Below are 22773 nucleotides of genomic sequence, written 5' to 3' on the forward strand. Positions count from 1 at the left end.
GACGTTCTGAAAAGCAAAATGACATCTTCTATGGATCTACGAAAATTCATAGATGTCACTTTCCTCGCTGTGTACAAAGGATCCAGAAAGGTTTCTTTCATAAATAATAACTGGTGATGAAACGTAGATTCCTGACTGGAATCTGGAAACAAAACAGGAATCAATGACACCATGGATCACTATCGCACAAAAAATTCAGAACTAGAGTCTCATTCGGGAAGTCATGGCCACCACTTTCTGGAATATGGAAGGAATTTGTTTGATAGATTACGTACTATATAAGAAAACAATCAGTGGAGACGACTATGCTGCTGTTATGAAAAATTTAAGGGGACCTTAAAGGGACAGAGAAGAGGGAAATTGGCACAAGGTTTCTTCCTTCTTCACTTCAACACTCCTGTACACAAGACCATAAAGCAATTGCAGTTCTGAGAGATTTCGGATCCAGGAATTAAAACAGTCATCCTGAAGTTCCAGACATGGCCCTGAGTAATTATTTCCTCTTCAAAAATCTAAAGAAACACCTGCGTGAGCATCGATTTTCAAGTGGCGGCCATGGAAGGAAGGAAGGAGAACTCATTGTCATGTTCCTGAAACCAGTTAGCAATCTGCCGATCCTTGCAGAATAGCCTGTTATCTTGTTAGAAGCCAGAGTTGTCTGAATGCACTGTCATAATGAAGGGGTGTACTTGGTCGGTGACGACAGAAATGAAAGCATTCTGATCAAGGTGATCTCAAGGAAATTGTGAATGGCTTTTTCAGACACCAGAACAAAGACTTTTGGGGATGGGAGTTATTTTCTCTTTGCCTTCAAGTCGCGATATTGAGAAAAAAATTTAAATAAATTAGACTATGCTGTTTCTTTATTACTTAAGTAGATAACTTTCTGAGTGACCTCCGTGTAAATCGAATAAAAAGTTACAAGCAATTTAAATTGATCTTTAATTCAGAGACAACCTATATTGCAATTAAAAAATATATATATCACAGTTTTACTCGAAAAATAAGATATCGATGTGACCACTCAGACCTCTCGCGAGATTTACAACCCCCTCCCCCGTTGTTTAACAGGCAATCCAAACCACCCATCAGCGTTCCTTTATCTTCGGGCCTCCTCGCGGTGGTAGACCTGGTAGTATGGTAATTTCACCATTGCGTTCACGTCTACAAAACGAAAATTTAAATTGTTTTTAAAGTAGTCACTGTGTCTGTTTTACTATGCTTCGGCATTTAAGGCCATATTGCGCTATGTGTAATATGTTTGTACAAGTGTGTGTTCATTGGCCGATTCGCGTGTTGTGGGGGAATTACTGAGGGGGGAACCCGACTCCCTCTGCTTGAGATCAGATAATTGCGACGCCCCATTGAAGGAACCTTCAAGAATTCCTCCAGTTCTCGACATCATTCGAATTCGGTCCTATCTAAATGAGTGACAATTGTGCAAACCCACTATACTGTCACAAAGTATTAAAGTAGCCACGTGTCATTAAGAACACCAGTTTTTAATGATACTCTACCCCAACATGTATTGGCTACGTAAATTCAGGAACAGGAAAAGACTATTAAATGTTCTTCTTTCTTTCTAACTTTCTCGGAAATACGTACAGCAAGGTTGGTAAACGCACAGCAGATGACAGTAGAAAATATTGATGGCCATGACATTTCTCCATTTGTGAAGCTTATTTTTATGAATAGAATCGCATCGTCATATACGTTACTTCCTCACGTGCTTCTCGTTGTTAGGACAAATTCCAAACCATCCATCAATGTTGACGTCTTTCCCTCCTTCCAGTGTCCTAATTCCAAATTTCGAAAACATGAATGTGCTGCCATCTACTGATACGTATTATAAACTAGATAGCTAGGGTTAAATTTGTCGATCATTTCAATTATAGTAAATCATTCCATTATTTCGATTATACTCATATCATTCGAATGATTCATTCGCTTATGACAAATTATTCGATCATTTCATTCCATTATTTCATTCGAATGATATAATTGAATTATATCATTCGATTATTTCCTTAAATTATATTATTCGAATTAACCCCAGGTGCTCACATCTCGTGAGCATAGGCTTGGCACAGCCAGGGTCCTGAGCTGGATATCATTATTTTTCTCTTTCTTGGTGATTCCTCTCTCTCTCTCTCTCTCTCTCTCTCTCTCTCTCTCTCTCTCTCTCTCTCTCTCTCTCTCTCAGGGTAACTCGGGAATTTCTTTTTGGCTGGTGCAGCATAAGCCTCAGGCTTCCTTGCACCATATGGCTAATAATAATATTGATTAGTAGACAGCAACTAGTAGATTAGTAAGTACTAATCACTGAATTGTTTCGATTATTGAAATCTTTCGATTACTGAAATAAATCATTTGATTATTCCCATCATTAGGTTTCAAATGTATTTATTATTATTATTATTATTATTAGCAGCTATATGGTGCAAGGAAGCCTGAGGCTTATGCTGCACCAGCCAAAAAAAAAAAAAAAATTCCCGAGTTACCCTGAGAGAGAGAGAGAGAGAGAGAGAGAGAGAGAGAGGAATCACCAAGAAAAAGAAGAATGATGATATCCGGCTCAGGACCCTGGGTGTGCCAAGCCCATACTCACCAGATGTGAGCCCCCGGGGTGTTTATCGTAATGCTGGCTATAAAATTTTGGCAGGTACAAAATTTCTGTTTGCTGCAATATTTTTAGATACTTTTCAAAAGTGCACTAATAAGGATAAGAATATTCTCTTTAAAGCAACTCGAAAAGAAAAATGCTGTGTACTTCTCCTACTCCTGATACTATTGCCAATTTGAATTTTGGTTCGGAAATCCAGGGGTAAACTCAGTCTCAGGGGTATATTGAGATTTCTCCATGTCAGCATATTTTCTGGGAAAAAAAAAAATATATATATATAATAAAAAAAATAATAATACAATACAATATACAATTTATTTATCAAAAAATATAATAAATAATAATAAAAATAAAGAAAATTGTTGCACACCGGTGAGGAAACTTTACATTTAAAATATAATCTACAAAGCATCCTTAAAATGGGAATGATTTTCGTTAAAGAAAAATTGTAAATGGAGAAACACTAATAAGCCAATTAGTTAATCAGAATTTATTGTGCTAAAAGTTTGGTTATAGAAATTAGGACAGAGTGCATCTTAGTAGCCTAATTCCAACACAAATGCCTGATTTAAACTAATTTAGAGACGTTTTTAGATTTCTTGCGGTTTTCATTTCTTGTCACTAGAAATAATAAGGTTGGTAAACAGATATTAACTACTGTATTTTGCTGTTGTCCTTGTTGTTACTGGATGGTTTTACGCGCATCAGACCATATTGCGCTGTATATAATATCTGCAAATTGCGTGTGTCTTGTGGTCGATTTTACTGGATAAAAAACCCGAGTTTCCGGGAGGTAAAACAATGTTACCGTCGCCTGAGACCCTGTTATTAATTTGTTAACTGAGACCTGGATAACATTTTAGAGAATGTAATGTTTGGGAGGAAGCTCGAATTTATCAACATTTATTTGAGCTTATGATGAAAATTATTCAACTCTTGAAAAAATGTGTTTTGCTTCTAGACGGCCATAAATCTATAACTTCGGGTGAAGAGTTTGTTGGTCCAAACGAGTTGTCTCAAGGACTCTCATGAAAGTTTCAGCCAGAAAAGGAAAGTCAGTTACCTATGACGTCTTTGTATATAAGAGAAATCGATAAAACTGAAATGTCATTTTCCCGCAGAGTTGTAAATAAGATCTGGAAAATCCTCCATGGAGAGTCTGCTGTAATCTATATGAAACTGAGGATAGAAGGATTTCTGGAGAACAGCTTTGGTTTTGTTCAGGGACATTTGCATATACCCTTAGTGATCACTGAATTATGACAACCTACTTGATACAGTGTTGGGCCGTCGTTCGCATGGATAGCAGCTGCTATTCGCCCAGGCAGTGAGGCAGTGTTTCCAGTAGATGTCTGAAGACATCTGTAGGATTTGTAGCCATGGTGTCAGCAAGGCTTTTCAGTGTCGGAACAGATGACGGATACCTGTCCATGCACATAGTGGCATAGTGTTTTGTGGAAGGTGCCACGGGTGGTTCCCACATCTGCACCTTAGTACTTTGTGAAGAAGTACAGAATCTCTGTAAAATCCAGAAAAATAGTAATGTCTGGTTTGTGTCAGAGTAGTATTATGTTCTGTTGTTGTGTCTCTGGCTTCTTGGCCACAGGCCCCTAGTGGGCCCCTATGTTGCCCGCCACCACCACCACTCCCAGTGGCCTCCACCAGGGTCGTCTGAGCTTCCTGAAGGAGACCAAGTTAAAAAAAAAAGGGGGACAGAAGCAAGAAACAGAGAAGATTATTTTTATAGAGGGAAGAGTGGGGGTGGACTGATAGACAGAGAGGTAGTCTACCCTAATAGAGGCAAAAGGTGGGGGACGGGATTGGAGTTTAAAGTCTCAGAAGCAGGTGCTCCTGTATGAGCCCAGTCTATAGTATAACCCCCACTCAGTGGATTGCCAGCCTCCCGCACCATGAACAGTGCCCGCAGAAAATCCTATCCCTCATGGGTTAGAGATCCCATACCAGGGATGGTGTCAGCAGTGAATGGATTAGCGATCCCACACCAGGGATGGTGCCAGCAGTAGTTCCACCCTTCATGGTTCAGCATGGACATCTCATACAGAGTTATTCTTGTAGAGGTGAGTTATCCAACACCAGTTTGGTTTGGTCCCTGTGGCATAATGCCCTGTGCAGCTCTAAGTTCAGTGATCCTGGTTCGCCTGAGCGCAAAGACTTCATGTGCGTAGGTAGTTAACGTTTTGTATGTGTTTTCATTACTTAGCAGTGTGGACTCCTGATTTTGTGGGTTTCCTTGAATGGCTATCAGGAACTTGAGCCTGCTGTTGTCGTAGGTGGGGCACTCGTACATGAAATGCCCCAGGACTTAAGGTCTCTGCAGTGACATTGCAGGTCTCCCTCAATTCTCATGGCTGCCAATTCCTGATGAAATGGACTATGGGCAGTGATGATAAAGGTTGCCTGTAGCCCAGGCCGGAGCTTTGGGTGGGAGCTTTGGGTGTGTTATGCTTACTGTTGGAAGGAAATTCTGAGTGATGTCCCCTTTCATAGAGGTTTCCCAAGATTCTTGCCAGATTGCCTGAAGGTGTTGATGGATTTGTCTTTTCTCTATCTTGGTGTCATTTTCAATGTCAATGCCTGTGACACTGCACATTATCATCTTGGAAGATCCCGTTTTTGTCTGGTGAAAAAATAAAGGAACATAGCAGGTGAGCATGGTCTCCTAAGAACTGCCAGTAGACCTTGCAAGTGAAACATTGATCAATACGCACTAGTAATCCTAGTCTAACCAGCAAAACATGTCCCATATTAAACAGCTACCACCACCTGCCTGGACAGTGGGCGCCATACACTATGGGTTGACAGAATCATGTTGCTTTTGCCACACACCAAGGCAACCATTGGTGTGTTGCACTAGGTATTGCACTCATCCAACCAGCACTCGTTTGCAGTCCTCCAGTGTCCAACCAGCATCTTGTTGGCACCACAACCTTCACCGTTGACGATGATCAGTGGTGAGAAGAGGGTGTCTTTTGGGTCATCTGCTGTGGAACCCCATAAGTCTGTATGTGCTACGTATCGTCTTGGGGATTTTTGCATTCTCTATATTGATTTTTTATATCAGCTGTCGCACAACTGACCCGTTGTTGAGCCTATACAATATGCTTCACCCTTCACTCACCGCGAACATTCACCTAGTGTAATCTTTTACAATCCTGTCGGCAGGAGATGGTTTGACATCATTTTTTATTCACCTTAACCGCAATCGGCCATGAGCATTTCCAATATGGAAGCACGAGATGTAAAGCTCCCACAATCATGGCATTTTGAAACTTTGTGATATCTTTACTATGTCCAATAACTGGTCCTGGAAGTCATTTTGACTTCCAGGACCAGATTCAAATTACCACTGTTCTAGCATACGGCCCAGGTTCGAATCCCGTCGATGACTCAAGGAACTTTAGTGGGCTTTTTTCACTTAGTGGCTGAGTTAGTCGGTCTCAGGCGTAGATAGCAAGGTTTTTCCCCCAGAAACTGGGTTTTTTTTTCATCCAGCAAAACAGGCAAATCGACCAGAGAATACACGCAATTTACAGGCATAATACATATATATGGGTATATGTAAGAGATTACAGGTGGCCCTAATATAATAATTTGAATTCGAATTTTTTCTAGCATATGAAGCTGTTCTGCCTTTTATACTGAAAGTTATGTGTCATAATTCATTATGGATGGGGTAGTCACAATTCAGTGATCACTGAGTGTATACTTTCATACCAAAAGATACAAGCAAATCAGTTATGGTTTTGGAGTTTGGATAAAACTTTGTGTTTTAATGAAACACTGGTGGTTTTGAAAGCAGGTGGTAAACCCCTTTGAGATCAGTTTTACCCTGAGCAATGCTTTCCATTGATAATGGTCTGGCTGAAAATTTTGTATTGTCTACCTTCTTGTCTGCAACAATACTCGGTACATCTGAGATGTTTGGGTGAGTTATTTAAATAATTTAACTTTTTTGAATAACTTTTTTTCTTTTCTTGAAATTGTTTCTTTTTTTGATGGCACTAATAATGATTGGTCGCCTCTAATTTTGAGGCGATCTTCAACATGTCGTTGAGAATCACTATGGCATTTCCTTTATTTACCGATGAGATCTGGGACTTGTCCCGAAAAGGTTCTTCAGAACTAATATTGTCTGCACGTGTAGCACAGTGGTATCCTCACTGTCCTTCTGCACCAGCTAGAAAAGGCACAGGTTCGAATCCATCGATGACGCGAGGAACTTTTATGGGCTTTTTTTCACTCCGTGGCTGAGTTAGTCAGTCTGAGATGTAGGTAGCAAGGTTTTCCCCCTGGAACCAGGGGTTTTTCATCCAGCAAAGCAGGCAAATCTACCAGAGAACACAAGCAATTTACAAACATAATGCACATGAGTATATGACATAACTTTCTGGGTGACCCTAATAAAAAGTTTTTTTGTTTTTTTTTCAGAACTAATATTGATATTAATTTGCTTGGTTAGAACTTTCTTGCAGTTCTGAAGGACATATAAGACTTTAAAACTGACTGATAATATCCCTGTATAAAATGTGACTATTTTCCCCCCTTTGCATGAGGAAGTTAAACTTTAAAGCTACTCCAAAGTTGGAGTAGCTTTAAAGTTTAATTCCTAATTTCTGATAAGCTATTGACTTCAAGGGGGAAGAGCTGCTGTTTGATGATAAGCTATTGACTTCAAGGGGGAAGAGTTGCTGTTTGCTGATAAGCTATTGACTTCAAGGGGGAAGCGTTGCTGTTTTCTTAGATCGACAGATGCGCTTCTGCTATAGTGAAGTAGTTATTGAAGAATTGGTGAATAAGACTACATCCAAACCATTCTTTGGTGTTATAAAATGGCACAAACTTTCATGTTCAACAATCGACGAAATTGGTTGCAATAATTTCAAATAAATGTGTCTATTAAGAGATTAAAATTGTGTTATATATTTGTTATTTCTGTTATTAAGGGGTTCTGCTTAGTTGTTTGATGAAAGATATTTCAGGCATTGCAAATAATTATCAGAGAAAACCGATTCTTGATGTTTTCTTTTTATTTTTATACCTATCAGAATATTATGGTTTCATTGAATTATAACCCCTAATCTAAAATGACATTTAATTTCTTTATGCTTAAGTGTTCATATTTGCTTTAGAAATAGATCTGTGCCAAAAGTATTATTCCGAATTTAACCAGGAAATTGGGAGAATATTTTTCCTTCCAGAGTAGGCAACTACACTGAACAATACATTTGGAGAAAACACATATTTAAGAAAATTGATCTTTCCGGAGCAAATAATGAGGAAAACTAGGAAAATGCAAAGTGCAAAAATTCCATAAATATGGAGCCTGTTCTTGTCCAATATTAAAACAAAAATGAAGCAATATAAAGCCCTTGCTTTACATTGTGCTCTACACCAATGAGCCAAAAGATTATGACCAGCGAGTAGTTATACAAATCGAAGTAACTGCAGGTGAACTACAGCGTGTGCACGGGTCGGGACATTGTATAAAAATCACCTGATACCGAGCTCCATTAATCAATGTTACCCTTATTCTTCAGATGGGAAAGGCAGCGGACTTAAGTAAGTTTGACAAAGGCCAAATTGTAATGGCCAGATGACTGGGTCAGAGCATATCTGAAACGATACGGATGGTGGGATGCTTATGGTCAGCTGTGGTTAGTACCTACCGAAAGTGGTCCGAGGGAAAACCCACGAACTGCAAGCGAGGTGTTGGATGACCACGGCTCATCGATGTTTGAGGTGAGCCAAGGCTCTCCCGGATGGTACATGGCAACAGAAGGGTGACTGTGGCGCAATTCGCCAGTAATTGGAATGCTGGTGACGGGAGTAATGTGTCACAACACACAGTATATCAAACCCTGCTGAAAATGCGCCTGCATAGCCGCAGGCTTCTCAGAGTGCCCACACTAACCACGGTTCACCAATAACAGCACCTACAATGGTTACTCAAGCATCGAAACTGGACCTTGAGTGATTGGAAGGTCGTCTGGTCCAATGAATCACATTTCCTGTTGCACCACGTGGATGGCCAGGTAGATGTGTGTCATTTACCTGGGCAAGTGATAGCACCTGGATGCACCATGTGACGAAAACAAGGCAGTTGCGGTTGTGTCGTGCTTTGGGTGATGTTCTGCTGGGATACCCGGGTCCAGTGCCGGGCAGTCAGTCTACTACATACCTAAGCCCAACAAATTTCGGGTCTTTGGCTAAAACTTTATTGGGCTCTTGGCATCCCTCCCTTCTGCTGCTGCTGCTGCTGGCTGGTAGCCCCTGGTCTACCTTCCCGTGATGGTGGTGGCACATTTCTGACCTGCTGATTCCGGGTAGCCAAACAGCCAGTTCATTTCTGGCCATTTCTAGAGTCTTATCTTAAAGGTAAAACGAGGCAGTGAACTAAAGTTCAATGTGACACCCTACACAAAAACATACCTAAACATCATTGCTGATCAGGTACACCCTTTCATGGCAACAGTCTTCCCCTCTTGCAGTGCCATCTCTCAGCAGGACAATGCGCCATGCCACACTGCCCGGATTGTTCGAGACTGGTTCACAGAACATGAGGAAGACTTCCAGGTATTGCCTCGTCTCCAAATTTCACAGACTTCAATCCCATCGAGCATCTGTGGTTTGTGTTGGAACAGCAACTTCGATCTGCAGCATATCAACCACGGACCTTACAGGAGTTGAAGGATCTGCTGGTTACGTGTTCGTACCAGATACCACAAGACACATTTAGAAATCTTGTAGCACCCATGCCTTGCCAGGTACGAGCTGTTTTGGCTGCACGCGGAAGACCATCATATTAAATAGGTAAGCATATTTTGGCTCATCGGTGTATGATAAAGATGAAGAGAACCATGTAGGTTCATGGCCTTGAAACCATATTGGTAAATTTGGTACATCTATACTTGAAAAAGACATGGTTTCTAAGAATATTGGTAAAGTTGACAGTTATGGGACTTGATTTTGAAAAAAAAAAAAAGTCAAGTTATAGTAGTCATGAAAATGAGATGAGTTAAAAACTTAAAAAAGTGCAGCATGAGTTGGGAGACTATCACGGTTGTTATTGTTGTTGGCTTTTAGGCATATCAGCCCCATTGTGCATGTCTGTACAAATGCAAATTGTGTTATGTCTACAAGAGTATATTCATGGACCCAATCTGAATTTGGTGCAGGCTGAAAAAACCTATAACTCACATGGGCCTATACCTCAAATCAGCTGCCTAAACTCAATTGAAGGACTTTAGAAATTCCTTTAGTTGTTGACAGGAATCACTATCTTGGTAAAGAATTCAATGGGCACAGCTCACTTATTTTGCATTGCTGACACAAAAGGAGTAAACCTAGTGTTTAAAATTTCTCAAATGCTTCAAAGAACTTCTACACAAACTTTATCTACTGTGATATTAATTCTGTGAACAATGCAATACATTTTAAAAAGTTTAACACTATCTACACATTTAGTTTACCATGCACTTTCTCAGGCCTCAGAATGTTACAGATTTTGATTTTTTTCTGCTTTGCACATTTCAACTCTTGTTAGTTTTTGACTTGAGCATGCTTGCAAAATATAACCAGGTTAATGGTCAGACCAAATGCCAAGTTTTTAATGTTTCTTTTCATCACTCAAAATGCAGGGAACATCATGCCCTTATAGTTCGTAGATAGTTTCGATTTCTCCCTTTTTTTCAATAGGAACCTGTCCATTGTTGTTTAGATATAATTTTGTCATCTTTTGAAAATTGACTTATTTGTACACTGATGCTAACATTTGTGGAAACACTTCTGTGGCAAAACTTATTTTTGTATAAAATGAAAACACGATACTGCTCTCAGGATTAAGCAAGTTTTATTTCCTGTAGTTGCTATATACATATGGAATGTGTTCATTAATTTCTTTCAGTACAATGAGGTAAACTGTTATCAGTTAAGTTTTGAAAGACTGGTATCTTAACCATCACTTTCATTGGACTATGAACAGGAAAAATGTGCAAAAGAATTTGACAAGATAAACTTAACAGTTATCTTATTTTTAAAAATAGTAAGTGATAAAACCTTCTGGTAAATTCTGTAAAATAAGCAGAAAACTTCAAACAAATCTAAACTGCATCACCTGATATTTTTTGTGGGGGGGGGAAGAGATAATCTGTTTCTGAAACTTTTAATCTAACCAAATGCTTTAAAATGCATCAGCATTTCAAAGAATTTCAAGGCTACTTGCTGCAGCGACTGGATCAGAATTTCTTCCATTTAGTCAAGATATTTTTTAAAACAAGATAACTCTTCAGTTTCTCATCAAATTCTGTCAATTTTTCTAGCCATCTTCAAACAACTCCAAAACTCAGTTCCCCCCCTGTATGGGATTAAATTATGAAACTGTAGTGGGGCCCCTGGGTAATTAACATTAATTAAATGTACAGAGACATGTATATTGGTACAGGAAATGCATGGCCCATTCTTAATCATTGTGCTGGTTTATTTACTGTAATGAATTGAAATTATGAAAATATTAATACCCCATAAGTTTACTACACTGCTATGCATATTTTATAGAATTTTTTTCTTCTTTTCTAGTTGATTTTAAAACTCCTTTAACGGTATTAATAACAGCTCTGTTGCCTTTCACTTTATCAAGAATCTGGGTAAAATTCTCTAAAATTAATCTGCAATTTGAAGTCAAAAAAATTATAATCATAAATTCTAACAGTAGGTACAGTACTTAAAAATCCCAGAATAGGCGTTTTTCTAACAAATGATGCTCTAATGGTAACATGCTTCAAGGGTGATTAACTGAATTAAAAAAAAGCAAAGCTGGCAATTATCTTGTACTTTTTTTTTTCCATCCCATGAAAGTCAATTATAAACCAGTAGTTGGCAACCTCCTTACTCATGCGTAATCACGAATAAGGAGGTTGCATGTTCATGCCTGTGTGCTGCCAAGAAAAATTCGTCCTTTGATGATATGTATAAGAATAAAGAATGTAAAAAAAAAAAACCTTTTTTTGGCCTTCTCAGTCATCCAGAATTTTTCTTATTTTTTTTTAAATTCTGTTTTCCTACTGATTATATAGAGGCATACTACATTATCAGCAATATTATGAAATGTTTGCAATGTTTTAACTATTTTATCAATTTAAATAGGCATTAAAACTTATTTAAGGGGCAAGTTTTGAATTAAAACATTAGGTTAAATAAAAAAAATTGTATTTTGCTCAGCATCATTGTTCTGTTTCGCCACTGAATTTACAGTCATTATATATCACTACGGAGCATATCTACTTCAGTGTTACCCAAAACTTTGGAAGGTTTTACCACACAAGTATTCATCAATGTGGAGATGAAACAAGACGCCTATTACAAAACAGGTAGCAACAATGCATAATAGAGTTAGGTAAAAACATGGAGAATTTAAAGGATATGCAATAGAAATAATGATTATTACAAATAATTTTGTGTAAGAAAAATAAATTAGCAATGAAGTGACTCAAGTTTCTTGCAGAATTTGACATTAATTTTTGCTCTATATTATGGATAAACCAGTCATTTTTATATACACAAAAAACATGCACTTCTGTTCACTACAGATGCTAATGGATGAATAGCTGACCAATCTTGAATTAAATGCTGCTGCAATTGGGAAAAATACTTTGACTGCTACTCCTCTGCTTTCATATGAAATTCAGTTTCTCATTTTTTTCAATCACAATTTGTGTGTACACAGCCTCATATTTTGCAAATTGATCAGGTGCTCCACAGTGTAAATGATGATTATCTGCTTTTGGTCTGAACATCAATGATAAAATTTATACTTTTATATTTTTGATTTCCTAAGAAAAGATTCTTTGAATATAGCTTAGGCAAATTACAAATGAGTAAAATTATCAAGCTTTCATCATTCACTTAAATCAGGAGTGGGTGAGGGAGAGAATAATTTTTTTTAGTTGTAAGCAAAGATGGGCAAGTTTTGCATATCGGAATCCATTTAGAAATCTGAAAACTGTGAATAGCAATCTAAAACTAAGTACTGACTGCAGCCACATTTAAGTCATTATACAGGCATACCTCGGTTAACGTTACCTCTGATAACGAAGCTTCGATATAACGAAGTCCGCAATTTCAAGCCCCATTTAACATAAAAAAAATATTCCAGTTTAATCACCTGAAATCTAAACAAACTGACGAAATTACGGAAACCTTTCGGGCTTCTCGTGGTTGGTTCGAGAAATTTAAAAAACGGGCCAGGGTTCATAGTGTAAAATTAACAGGAGAAGCCGAGAATAAGTTTTGAGAAAAACTAAAGGAAATAATTGAACGTGAAAATTTTCCACCAAATTTGGTGTTCAGTGTTGACGAAAGCGGTATGTTCTGGAAACGGCTACCAACAAAAAGTTTCATTTCTATTGAAGAAAAACCAGCTGCTGGGTTCAAAGCAGCCAAAGACCGTTTAATGTTACTCTTTCGATCAAATACCTCTGGCGATTATAAATTAAAATTGTTATTAGTTTACCATTCAGAAAATCCGAGGGCGTTAAAAGGTAACATAAAAATGAATTTACCTGTAATATGGAAAGCAAATAGAAAAGCGTGGGTTACCAAGGAGTTATTTACTGATTGGTTTGTTAACCACTTTTGTCCTGAAGTAAAACGGTATTGTCAAAAAAACAACTTTGAAGAAAAAGCTCTTTTGTTGTTAGACAATGCTCCGGGACATCCTACTGGTCTTAACACGTTGGACACATGCATTCTTGTCAAAGTTGTGTTTCTTCCAGCAAACACAACTTCTCTGATTCAACCACTGGATCAGGGAGTGATAGCATCATTTAAAGCTTATTATCTGCGTCGAACATTAAGCAATTTAACTGAACTAGAGGTTAACCCCAGGGGCTCACATCTGGTGAGTATGGGCTTGGCACACCCAGGGTCCTCAGCTGGATATCATCATTCTTCTCTTTCTTGGTGATTTCCTTCTACTTCTCTCTCTCTCTCTCTCTCTCTCTCACACACACACACACACACACACACACACACACACACACACACACACACACACACACAGGGTAACTCAGAAATTTTTTTTGGCTGGTGCAGCATAAGCCTCAGACTTCCTTGCACCATATGGCTATTAATAATAATAATAATAATAATAAAGAGGAAATGACAGTTAAAACTTTTTGGAAAACCTACACCATTAAAAAGGCAATTGAAAACATTGATAGTTCTTGGAAAGAAGTCACTAAGAAATGCTTAAATGGAGTTTGGCGCAAAATATGGCCAGAAGTTGTACTAGAAGAAGAAAATAGCATCCAAGAAATTAGAAATGAAGTTATCCAGATGGCTCAATCAATAGGTTTCGAAAATGTCGATGAAGAGGATGTTAGAAATTTATTGAATGCAGAAGATGATGGTTTTTCAGTGGAAGATTTAGAAAACCTTGTTGGCAACGAAGACAAAGATAATGAAGACGAAGTTAAAGAAGTTCCTGCCGAAAAAGTGTTAACAAACAAAGATTTGAAAAGCTGCTTAAATGACATTGAAAACGTTCAAATTTTTTTAGTGAAAATGATCCTGATTTAGGAAGAAGTTTTATTGTTCAGCGATCAGTGTTAAATGCAATAACTCCGTATAGGCAATTGTTAAATGAAAGAGAAAAAAAGCATAAGCAATCAACTTTAGACTCATATTTTAAAATGCGATTTCACTTTGTAAGTTGAATGTTTATTTAATAAAACTTTTCTTTGTTCGAAAAAAAAAGCTTTTCATTTTCTTTACGTAGGAACGTATCCCTATTCTGGCCATAGTATTTTTACCTCTGAAAACGAAGTTTCGCTTAACGAAGTAATTTCGTGGAACGCATCCTATTCGTTATTCGAGGTATGCCTGTATTAATGTACAAGTAGGGATAGCCACATTCTGTATATATGCAATAAGCAAACTAAGTTTGCTACTTAGTGTGTCAATCTCATACCGTAGAGACACCTTGTCAGATGTTGCCTTGCTATTGCACTGCTCTTAAAAAAAAAAAAAAAAAAAACTATTCTAGTAAAGTATATTGCTATTTTTTTTTAAGTGTATGCCACTACTCAAGACTGCAGTTTTACTCTCATTAATTTGAAGACCTGAATAACCCAGTGACAAGTTATTTCCACATGATAGATGCCCAATGGTGTAATATATATACCTGCTTATATTTGTTCCTGGAATAATATACAGGGTGATTCAAGGAACCCAAAATGAAAGAGCTAATTTCTCTTATTTTAGTAATCACATGCAATTTTTACAAATCACATTGGTAGCAACACTTTAAAAAAAGTCATCCACACTGGTTTGTTAGTGATGAAGAAAACATGACCTATTCTCTACCTGAATGTTTACAGTTTAGAAGGCATGTTGAAAGGAAAAGTGTATTAAAACAATCCTCACACATAAGTTAAAGCCAATATAACAGAATCAAATATAATGAAAAGAGTAGTCTGTTCATGCATTCAAGAAGAAGGTGGACATTCTTGGCATTACTTTTTTATAATTACCACTATCATATTTATAATTACTTCATTAAATAAGGTGAGTAAAAGAATTAATAAAAATTAATTATTGATATTTGGGTTACACAAATTTTGAATTTCCCCGAATTACTAACTATCTTCAGACATAAGGTTCTTACTGAGCCACACTTAGGTCTGATGATAGCATTTATACCACTATCATATTTATAATTACTTCATTAAATAAGGTGAGTAAAAGAATTAATAAAAATTAATTATTGATATTTGGGTTACACAAATTTTGAATTTCCCCGAATTACTAACTATCTTCAGACATAAGGTTCTTACTGAGCCACACTTAGGTCTGATGATAGCATTTGGATAAACTCCAGAAACATCACCAGATAACAACTGTGTTTATACTGTGCTTGTAAATGAGATAAGTATCAATTTTCAACAAAACATTCAGTTACCAGTCATAACAAAGAGTTTGCTTACATTTGTAACTTGCTCTCATTAGGAAGTATGGCTCTTCAACCAGTTCATATATTGCTGGTTGTGCAAACTAAATCAGCTTTGCAATCATGCTAAAGATTGAATATTTGCATAATTGATGCCAAACAAATGGAACATGCAAATCTGCTGTACATTTCAGCAAATATGTCCACTGTTCATTAAAACATTTCTCCCATCCCCTTTAGCATCCGCTGCTGTAAAACCGTAGGTAGATAAGTGATCAAAACAGAATATGAACATGATAGTTTGTATTAACATGGTTAATATTTGTTACCAACAGATTCAGCTGTTCATTTCTTGTGTCTAAACTGGCAATGAAGGTGATAACTAGAGAAACAGCACCATTAATAATTACTACTGGATTGGGTTTTCTAGTAGTAGTATTTTCTACGTTTTCTTCCTCTGAAAAAAATATTTTCTTCCATAATTAGTTTGCCCCACCAAATCAGAGATACTGTTGAAAATAATTCTGAAAACTTTTCTACCTTCCTAAATACAATCAAACTTTCACTGCAATGTTTCTAAAGGGATTTTCTTATGTTTTCACATAGAAATAGCTATGAGAACCAATCAGGTGCCCTGCCACTGTTTTTGCAACTATCTGGATTGTGGTTTGAGAATGGCACGATGCAGAAGTATCGATGCTACACTTGCTTAAGGATTCAGTTACTTGTTTTTCCAATAAACAATCTACCACCTTACCCCAGTTGTTTTTGAAAGATTTACTGTTTTCACACTATAAAGATAATAACATCAAACCCAGTATTCTCTCAAAATGGTTAACACTCTGCGAATTTCGAATTTCATGCACTGTGAATGGTGCCAAATTTGAATAATAAATTTTGAGATATTGAAAATTGAACCAACAGAATTAATTACACACGTCTTTTTAAATTTTTTAATAATATTTATACAATAGGAAAAAATATGTGCATGCACAGTTTGAAATTTCACGCCCCCCTAACCGTCTTTTAAATTGGAAAATGGAAGAAACTAAGCAACCAATGCTTCATTTTTTATAAATTTTTTTTTTGCAATTTTCAAAAAAATTTATTTTTTTTTAAAATAAAAGGTGTAAAACACAGAGCTTGTTTTGAAAAGTTTAATTTTGTTTTACAACTTAAAAAGTTACATACAATGAACATTACAATCAATTAAAAAAAGATGAAATACTGGCAGAATTAAAAAAAATATATATCCAAAATTAAAACTGAATAAAAATTGACTGTAACACCTGCATTGGCTTATTTTATGTCCCCCAGCTTAGCCAAATCGATCCTTCGCGATTTAGAGCACAGATAAAGTGGAAATAAACAACACTGATATTTTGCTATTTTTATTTCATGTGCTTATATAAAAAACTTCAAAAACATTTACATTTTACCTTTTATTCATAACATTTTTAATAGCTCATTTTTTTGCAATATGAAGCTTCTAAAAATGTGAGCATAATTATTTCAACATAACAAAGGAAAAAAATAAAGCATTTTTAGGCAACATTCTGCAAAAGCAGATTACAAATGCTGTACACAATTTTAATGTTTTCACATTATTTATAATTCACAGAAATTCAACAGTCCCTTATCAACAGGAAATAATGTTCTCAAGGAATGGAACTAAAATATGGAGTGGAATGCTGGGAATATCACATACTTCTATTCTGTTTTTGAAGCTTTTTCAGTGGCATACTTGACAGCTATAATGAAAAATATACGAACCAATTAAGTATTAGTGCCAGTATACTGATATACACAATCATATTTACACACAATAGTAAAAATTTCCCTGTAAAGAAATACAGATTATAATTAGAAATTAGATTTCTCAAGATGGTTGCAGATCTATTTTACCAAACTTAGTTAAGCCCTAGCAACACAAATTAGCATTGGCATTAGCATTAGTAGAGGCATTTGATGCAAGAAAGCAAGCTTATGCAGCATCAGCCAAAAATAAAATAAAATAAAAAAATTTAAAAAATAAATAAAAAAAAAGAAACAAAAAACTACTTCCACCTCACCCCTCTGTTCGTTCAAAATACCTGTCCAGCTGAGCCTTAAACTTATTTAGGCTATCAACTTCCACGACAAGGGATGGAAGTCTGTTCCACCAACAAACCACCCGCTGGCTAAAGGCAAATTTCCACACGTCTATCCTACATCTGTCTTTCCTCAATTTGAATTTATGCCCTCTCAGGTGATTATTCTGAGCGAGAGGAGGAATCCCATCAGCATTGAGCATGCTCAAACCATTCAAGGCCTTATACACCTCTATCAAGATCACCTCATCGGTGCCTAGTCTCCAGACACTGTAATTTGCAAAACTTAAGCGTTTCTTCGTAAGAGCACCCCTTTGTTCCATTCATTAATCTTGTTGCCCTTCTCTGTACTCGTTCCAGCAGCTCTACATCCTTCTTGAAATGAGGCCTCCAGACCTGTATACAGTACTCTAGGTGTGGCCTGACCATTGCCTTATACAAGAGAATAATCACCTCTTTATCCCTGCTAGAAAAATTCCTATATATCATTGACAATACACCATGAGCTACTCCTGCAACCCGTCTGCACTGCTCAGAGAACTTCATATCTGCTTGCACAACCACCCCCAGGTCCCTTTCATTCTCTACCACTGTCAGTGTAGTACCACAGAGTTGATACGTTGCTCTGGGGTTGCTGTTTCCCATGTGTAGTACTTTACATTTGTCAATGTTAAACTTCATTTGCCACCTCTCAGCCCATCTGCTCAACCTTTCCAGATCCTGTTGCAGCAGCATAGTGTCAGTAGTGTCCTTGACAACCCTGCCTACCTTTGTATCGTCTGCAAACTTTGACATTAAGCTTGATATACCATCATCAATATCATTTATGAATACAGAAAACAATAATAGACCCAACACTGAGCCCTGAGGGACTCCACTAATAACATTAGTCCACGACGAGCAGTGTCCATTGATTACCACTCTCTGTGTTCTCCCCCCCAGCCACCCCTTTATCCACAGCAGCAATTTGCCTCCAATGTCACACTGCTCCAATTTGTGCTGCAGTCTTCCATGTGCAACAGTATCAAAAGCCTTTCTAAGATCCAAGTATATAATATCAAAGTTATTCCCTGCATCCAGTTCCTTTGTGACTGCATCATAGTATTCAATCAAATTGGTCAGGCAAGACTTCCCCTTAACAAAACCATGCTGTGTCCGAGCTATAACTGAAGTCTTGTCTAAATGATCCTGCAGTGCTTCTTTAACTAGTGCCTCCATTAATTTTCCTGGAACAGAAGTTAAACTCACAGGTCTATAATTACTTGCGTCAGTCTTTGATCCTCCTTTGTGAATTGGGGTCACATTTGCACATCTCCAGTCTGTGGGTACCTCCCCTGAGTCCAAGGAAGCTCTCATAATTATGGCTAAGGGTTTGCTTACTTCCTCTGCTGCCTCCTTTAATATAACTGGATAGATCCCATCCACCCCGGGTGCCTTTCTTGTGTTTATCTTCAACAATTTCTCCACCACTTTACTCTGTTATTACAAGATTCTCTAGCTTACTGCTAGAGTTGAATATACCTCTGGCTTTCCCCTCGCTAAATAACTCCTCATGTGTGAATGTCGATGCAAAATATTCATTTAGTTTGTTAGCTACCTGAGCAGGATCATCAACAGTTGACCCATCAATATCAAGTGGACCAATCTGATTCATCCCCTTCCTTCTAGAGTTTACATAAGTAAAGAACTCTTTGCTGTTTTTCTTTGCATTCCTTGCCAAGGATTTCTCGTAATCTGCCTTCGCCTGCCTAACCTCCTTTGTAACTTGGTTGTATATCAACTTGTATCTATCATAGGCTTCTGTGCCATGTGTTAATTTGTAAGTATCCCATGCATTTTTCTTCTCTGCCATATGCCTCATTAGTTCACCTGACATCCATTTAGGCCTAAACCCTGAACAATATTTCTTAGTTGGTATGTAAAGCCTAGTAGCTTCCAAGATAAGTTCTTTGAATGCTTCCCATTTTGAATTTGCTGTTGGTAACATCATCAGTTGGTCCCACTGTATAGAATTTAAATATTGTCTCAGTCCATCGTAGTCGCCTTTACGGAAGCAATAACCCTTCCCTTTACCCCTAATGGTAGTTACCTCTTTGAGTAAATCCCACTTCAGCACACTGTGATCACTGCCACCTAGTGGTTCATTTATCTGCAGATTCTTAATGCATGAAGAATCACTGCTGATAATCAAATCAAGAGTATTACTCCCTCTAGTTGCCTCCCGAACATGCTGATGTAGAAAACAATCATCCAATAAATCCACAAAAGCCCTGCTAGTGTGTGAGTGACCAGCCCCCAAATTCCAGTCAATATCCCGGAAATTAAAATCTCCCATTATAAGACTCTCTGATTTACTGGCCCACTCTATTTCCCTGTACAGTTTCTTATTATACTCATCACAGTCATTAGGCCTATAGCACACTCCTACTCTCAATTTTGATCTCCCAATGCTTATGTCACACCAAACTGACTCGACACTGCACTGTCCAGCGATGTCCACTGGCTTCACTTCCTTGGATTTTATGTATTTCTTAACTAATAGCATAACCCCTCCTCCCTTCCTATCCAGTCTATCCTTTCTGTAGACGTTGTACTCCCCAAATTCCAGTTCTGCATTCCTTATATCTGTGTGACACCACGTCTCTGATATCCCAACAATATCTGCCTTTGATGTTTTGAGCAATACCTCAAATTCATCAAATTTATTTACTAAACTCCTAGCACTGGTGTACACGCAAGTATACATGCACCTATTTCTATTCTTAGCTACCCTAACACAACCCATGTGTTTACTTGTACCGCAATGACTCCCAGCAGTCTCTGAAATATCCTGCATCTTGTTTTTCAGGCTCAAATGACTGCAGCTCATAAGCTTATTTAGCATCAGCCAAAAAAAAAAAACCTTCCCATTTCACCCATCCAATCACTCCAAAAGCTTGTCTAGTTCGGCACTGAATTTATTTAAGCTGTCAACTTCCACAACAGATGGAAGTTTATTCCAGCAATCAACGACCCGCTGGCTAAAGACAAATTTCTGCACATCTATTCTACAACAGTCTTTACTCAATTCGAATTTATGCCCCTCAGGTGCTGAATCTGAGCAACAGAAGAATCCCATCAGTACTGAGCTTGCTCAAACCATTCACGGCCATATACACCTCAATCAGATCACCTCGCAGGTGCCAAATCCTCAGATGCTGCAATTTGCAGAAGTTAAAGACTATCTTCGCAACAGCAACCTTTTGTTCCACTCACTAATCTCGTTGCCCTTCTCTGTACTTGTTCTAATAGCTCAACATCTTTCCTAAAATGAAGCCTCGAGACCTATATGCAGTACTCAAGGTGTGGCCTGATCATTGCTTATACAAGGGGATAATCACCTCCTTATCCCTGCTAGTAAAATTCCTATATGTCATTGACAAGGCCCCGTGAGCTACTCTTGCAGCCTGTCTGCACTGCTCAGAAATCTTGATATCTGACTACACAATTACCCCCATGTCTTTTTCATTCTCCACTACCCTAAGTGTAGTGATACACAGTTAGTATGTTACTCTGGGATTACTGCTACTCATATGCAGTACTTTGCATTTGTCAACGTTGCCACCTCTCAGCCCATCTGCTCAACTTTTCTGGATCCTGTTGCAGTAGTGCACTGTCATTAGTGTCATTAACAACCCTCCAACCTTCAGATCGTCTGCAAACCTACACATTAAGCCTGATACACCTTCATCAATATCATTAATAAATACAGAAAACAACAATGGACCCAACACTGAACCCTGAGGGCCTCCACTAATAACATTAGTCCACAAAGAGCAGTGTCCATTGATTACAACTCCCACTTAATTATCCTTTTATCCATTGTGGCAACTTGCCATACTGCTCCAATTTATGCAGTAGTTTTCTAGGTGCAATGGTACCAAAAGCTTTCTGAAATCCAAGTATATGATATCAAAATTATTTTTTGCATCCAGTTCCTTTGTGACCACATCATAGTATCCAATCAAATTAGTCAGACAAGATTTCCCCTAACAATTTCATGCAGTATATGAACTATCGGTCTTGTCTAGATGATCCTGCAGTGCTTCTTTAACCAGTGACTCCATTATTTTTCCCGAAACAGAAGTTAAACCAACAAGTCTGTAATAACTCATGTCACCTTTCGATCCCCCTTTGTGAAATGGGATACATTTGCACATCTCCAGTCCACGGGAACCTCCCCTGTCCAAGGATGCCCTCATAATCATGGCTAAAGGCCTGCTTACTTCATTTCCTGCCTCCTTTAATATAACTGGATAGATCCCAACCACTCCACATTCCCTGTTATGTTTAACTCCTGCAATTTCTCCTCCACTTTGCTCTCAGTTATTATAAAACCATTTTGTTCTCTGTCAGAGTTTGATAAATGTCTGGCATTCTCCTCTCTGATAACTCCTCATGTGTGAATGTAGATGCAAAATACTCATTCAGTTTGTCAGCTACCTGAGCAGAATTATCAACAATTGAACCATCAATATCAAGTGGACCAAACTGATTCATCCCCTTCCTTCTAGAGTTTCATAAGTAAAGAAGTGTTTGCTGTTTTTCTTTGTATTCGTGGAACAAATTACCAGTGGGGCTCCACCATATACTTAAGCCATGAGATCTGTAAAAAAGGGCCATAATGCATGGCCTGCTTTTCAGAGTTTTTTAATGCCCAGAGCCCTTAAACTAGCTGTGATAAAACAGGTAGTTCTCAACTTTACAAGTTAATTCGTTCCTAGCATGTGCTTGTAAAGCAGGAATTATTTCCCATAGACATAAGGTTAAAAATATGGGTCACGTTCTCAACAATGAAATTAGTTAGCTAATTAGTTTATGTTTAAACAATGACTGATTTATCCAAAGAAATGAAAACGTAGCCTGTAAAATCAAGCAAATTATAATAACAGAGAAATTATTTATGATCTACAAATGTTAAAGAATGTTTATTCTTCATCATCATCGACTAATGCACACTTGTTGATCACTCATTAGTGGGTCAGCCCTCGTTGGTTTGTTGCACAAGGAGTAGTCTTCTTCGGAAATGTTTCAAGAGGCATTTTTTTCCAAGATAA

At 37.7% G+C, this 22773-nt stretch overlaps 1 protein-coding gene across 1 annotated transcript in view; it reads right to left on the reverse strand.

Annotated features, from left to right (window-relative positions):
• Positions 1 to 16870: 16870 nt before the first annotated feature.
• LOC150085357 (receptor expression-enhancing protein 5-like) overlaps positions 16871 to 22773 on the reverse strand; it is a 73319-nt gene continuing 67416 nt past the window's right edge. The window contains exon 5 of the mRNA XM_090373172.1: positions 16871 to 17338. Within this exon, the coding sequence (XP_090229298.1) occupies positions 17298 to 17338 (41 nt within the window). The 3' untranslated portion in view covers positions 16871 to 17297. The remainder of the gene's footprint in view (positions 17339 to 22773) is intronic.

This window comes from Mastigoproctus giganteus, chromosome 5, assembly GCF_048544385.1.
Source record: "Mastigoproctus giganteus isolate SK-2022 chromosome 5, ASM4854438v1, whole genome shotgun sequence".
NCBI lineage: Eukaryota > Metazoa > Arthropoda > Arachnida > Uropygi > Thelyphonidae > Mastigoproctus > Mastigoproctus giganteus.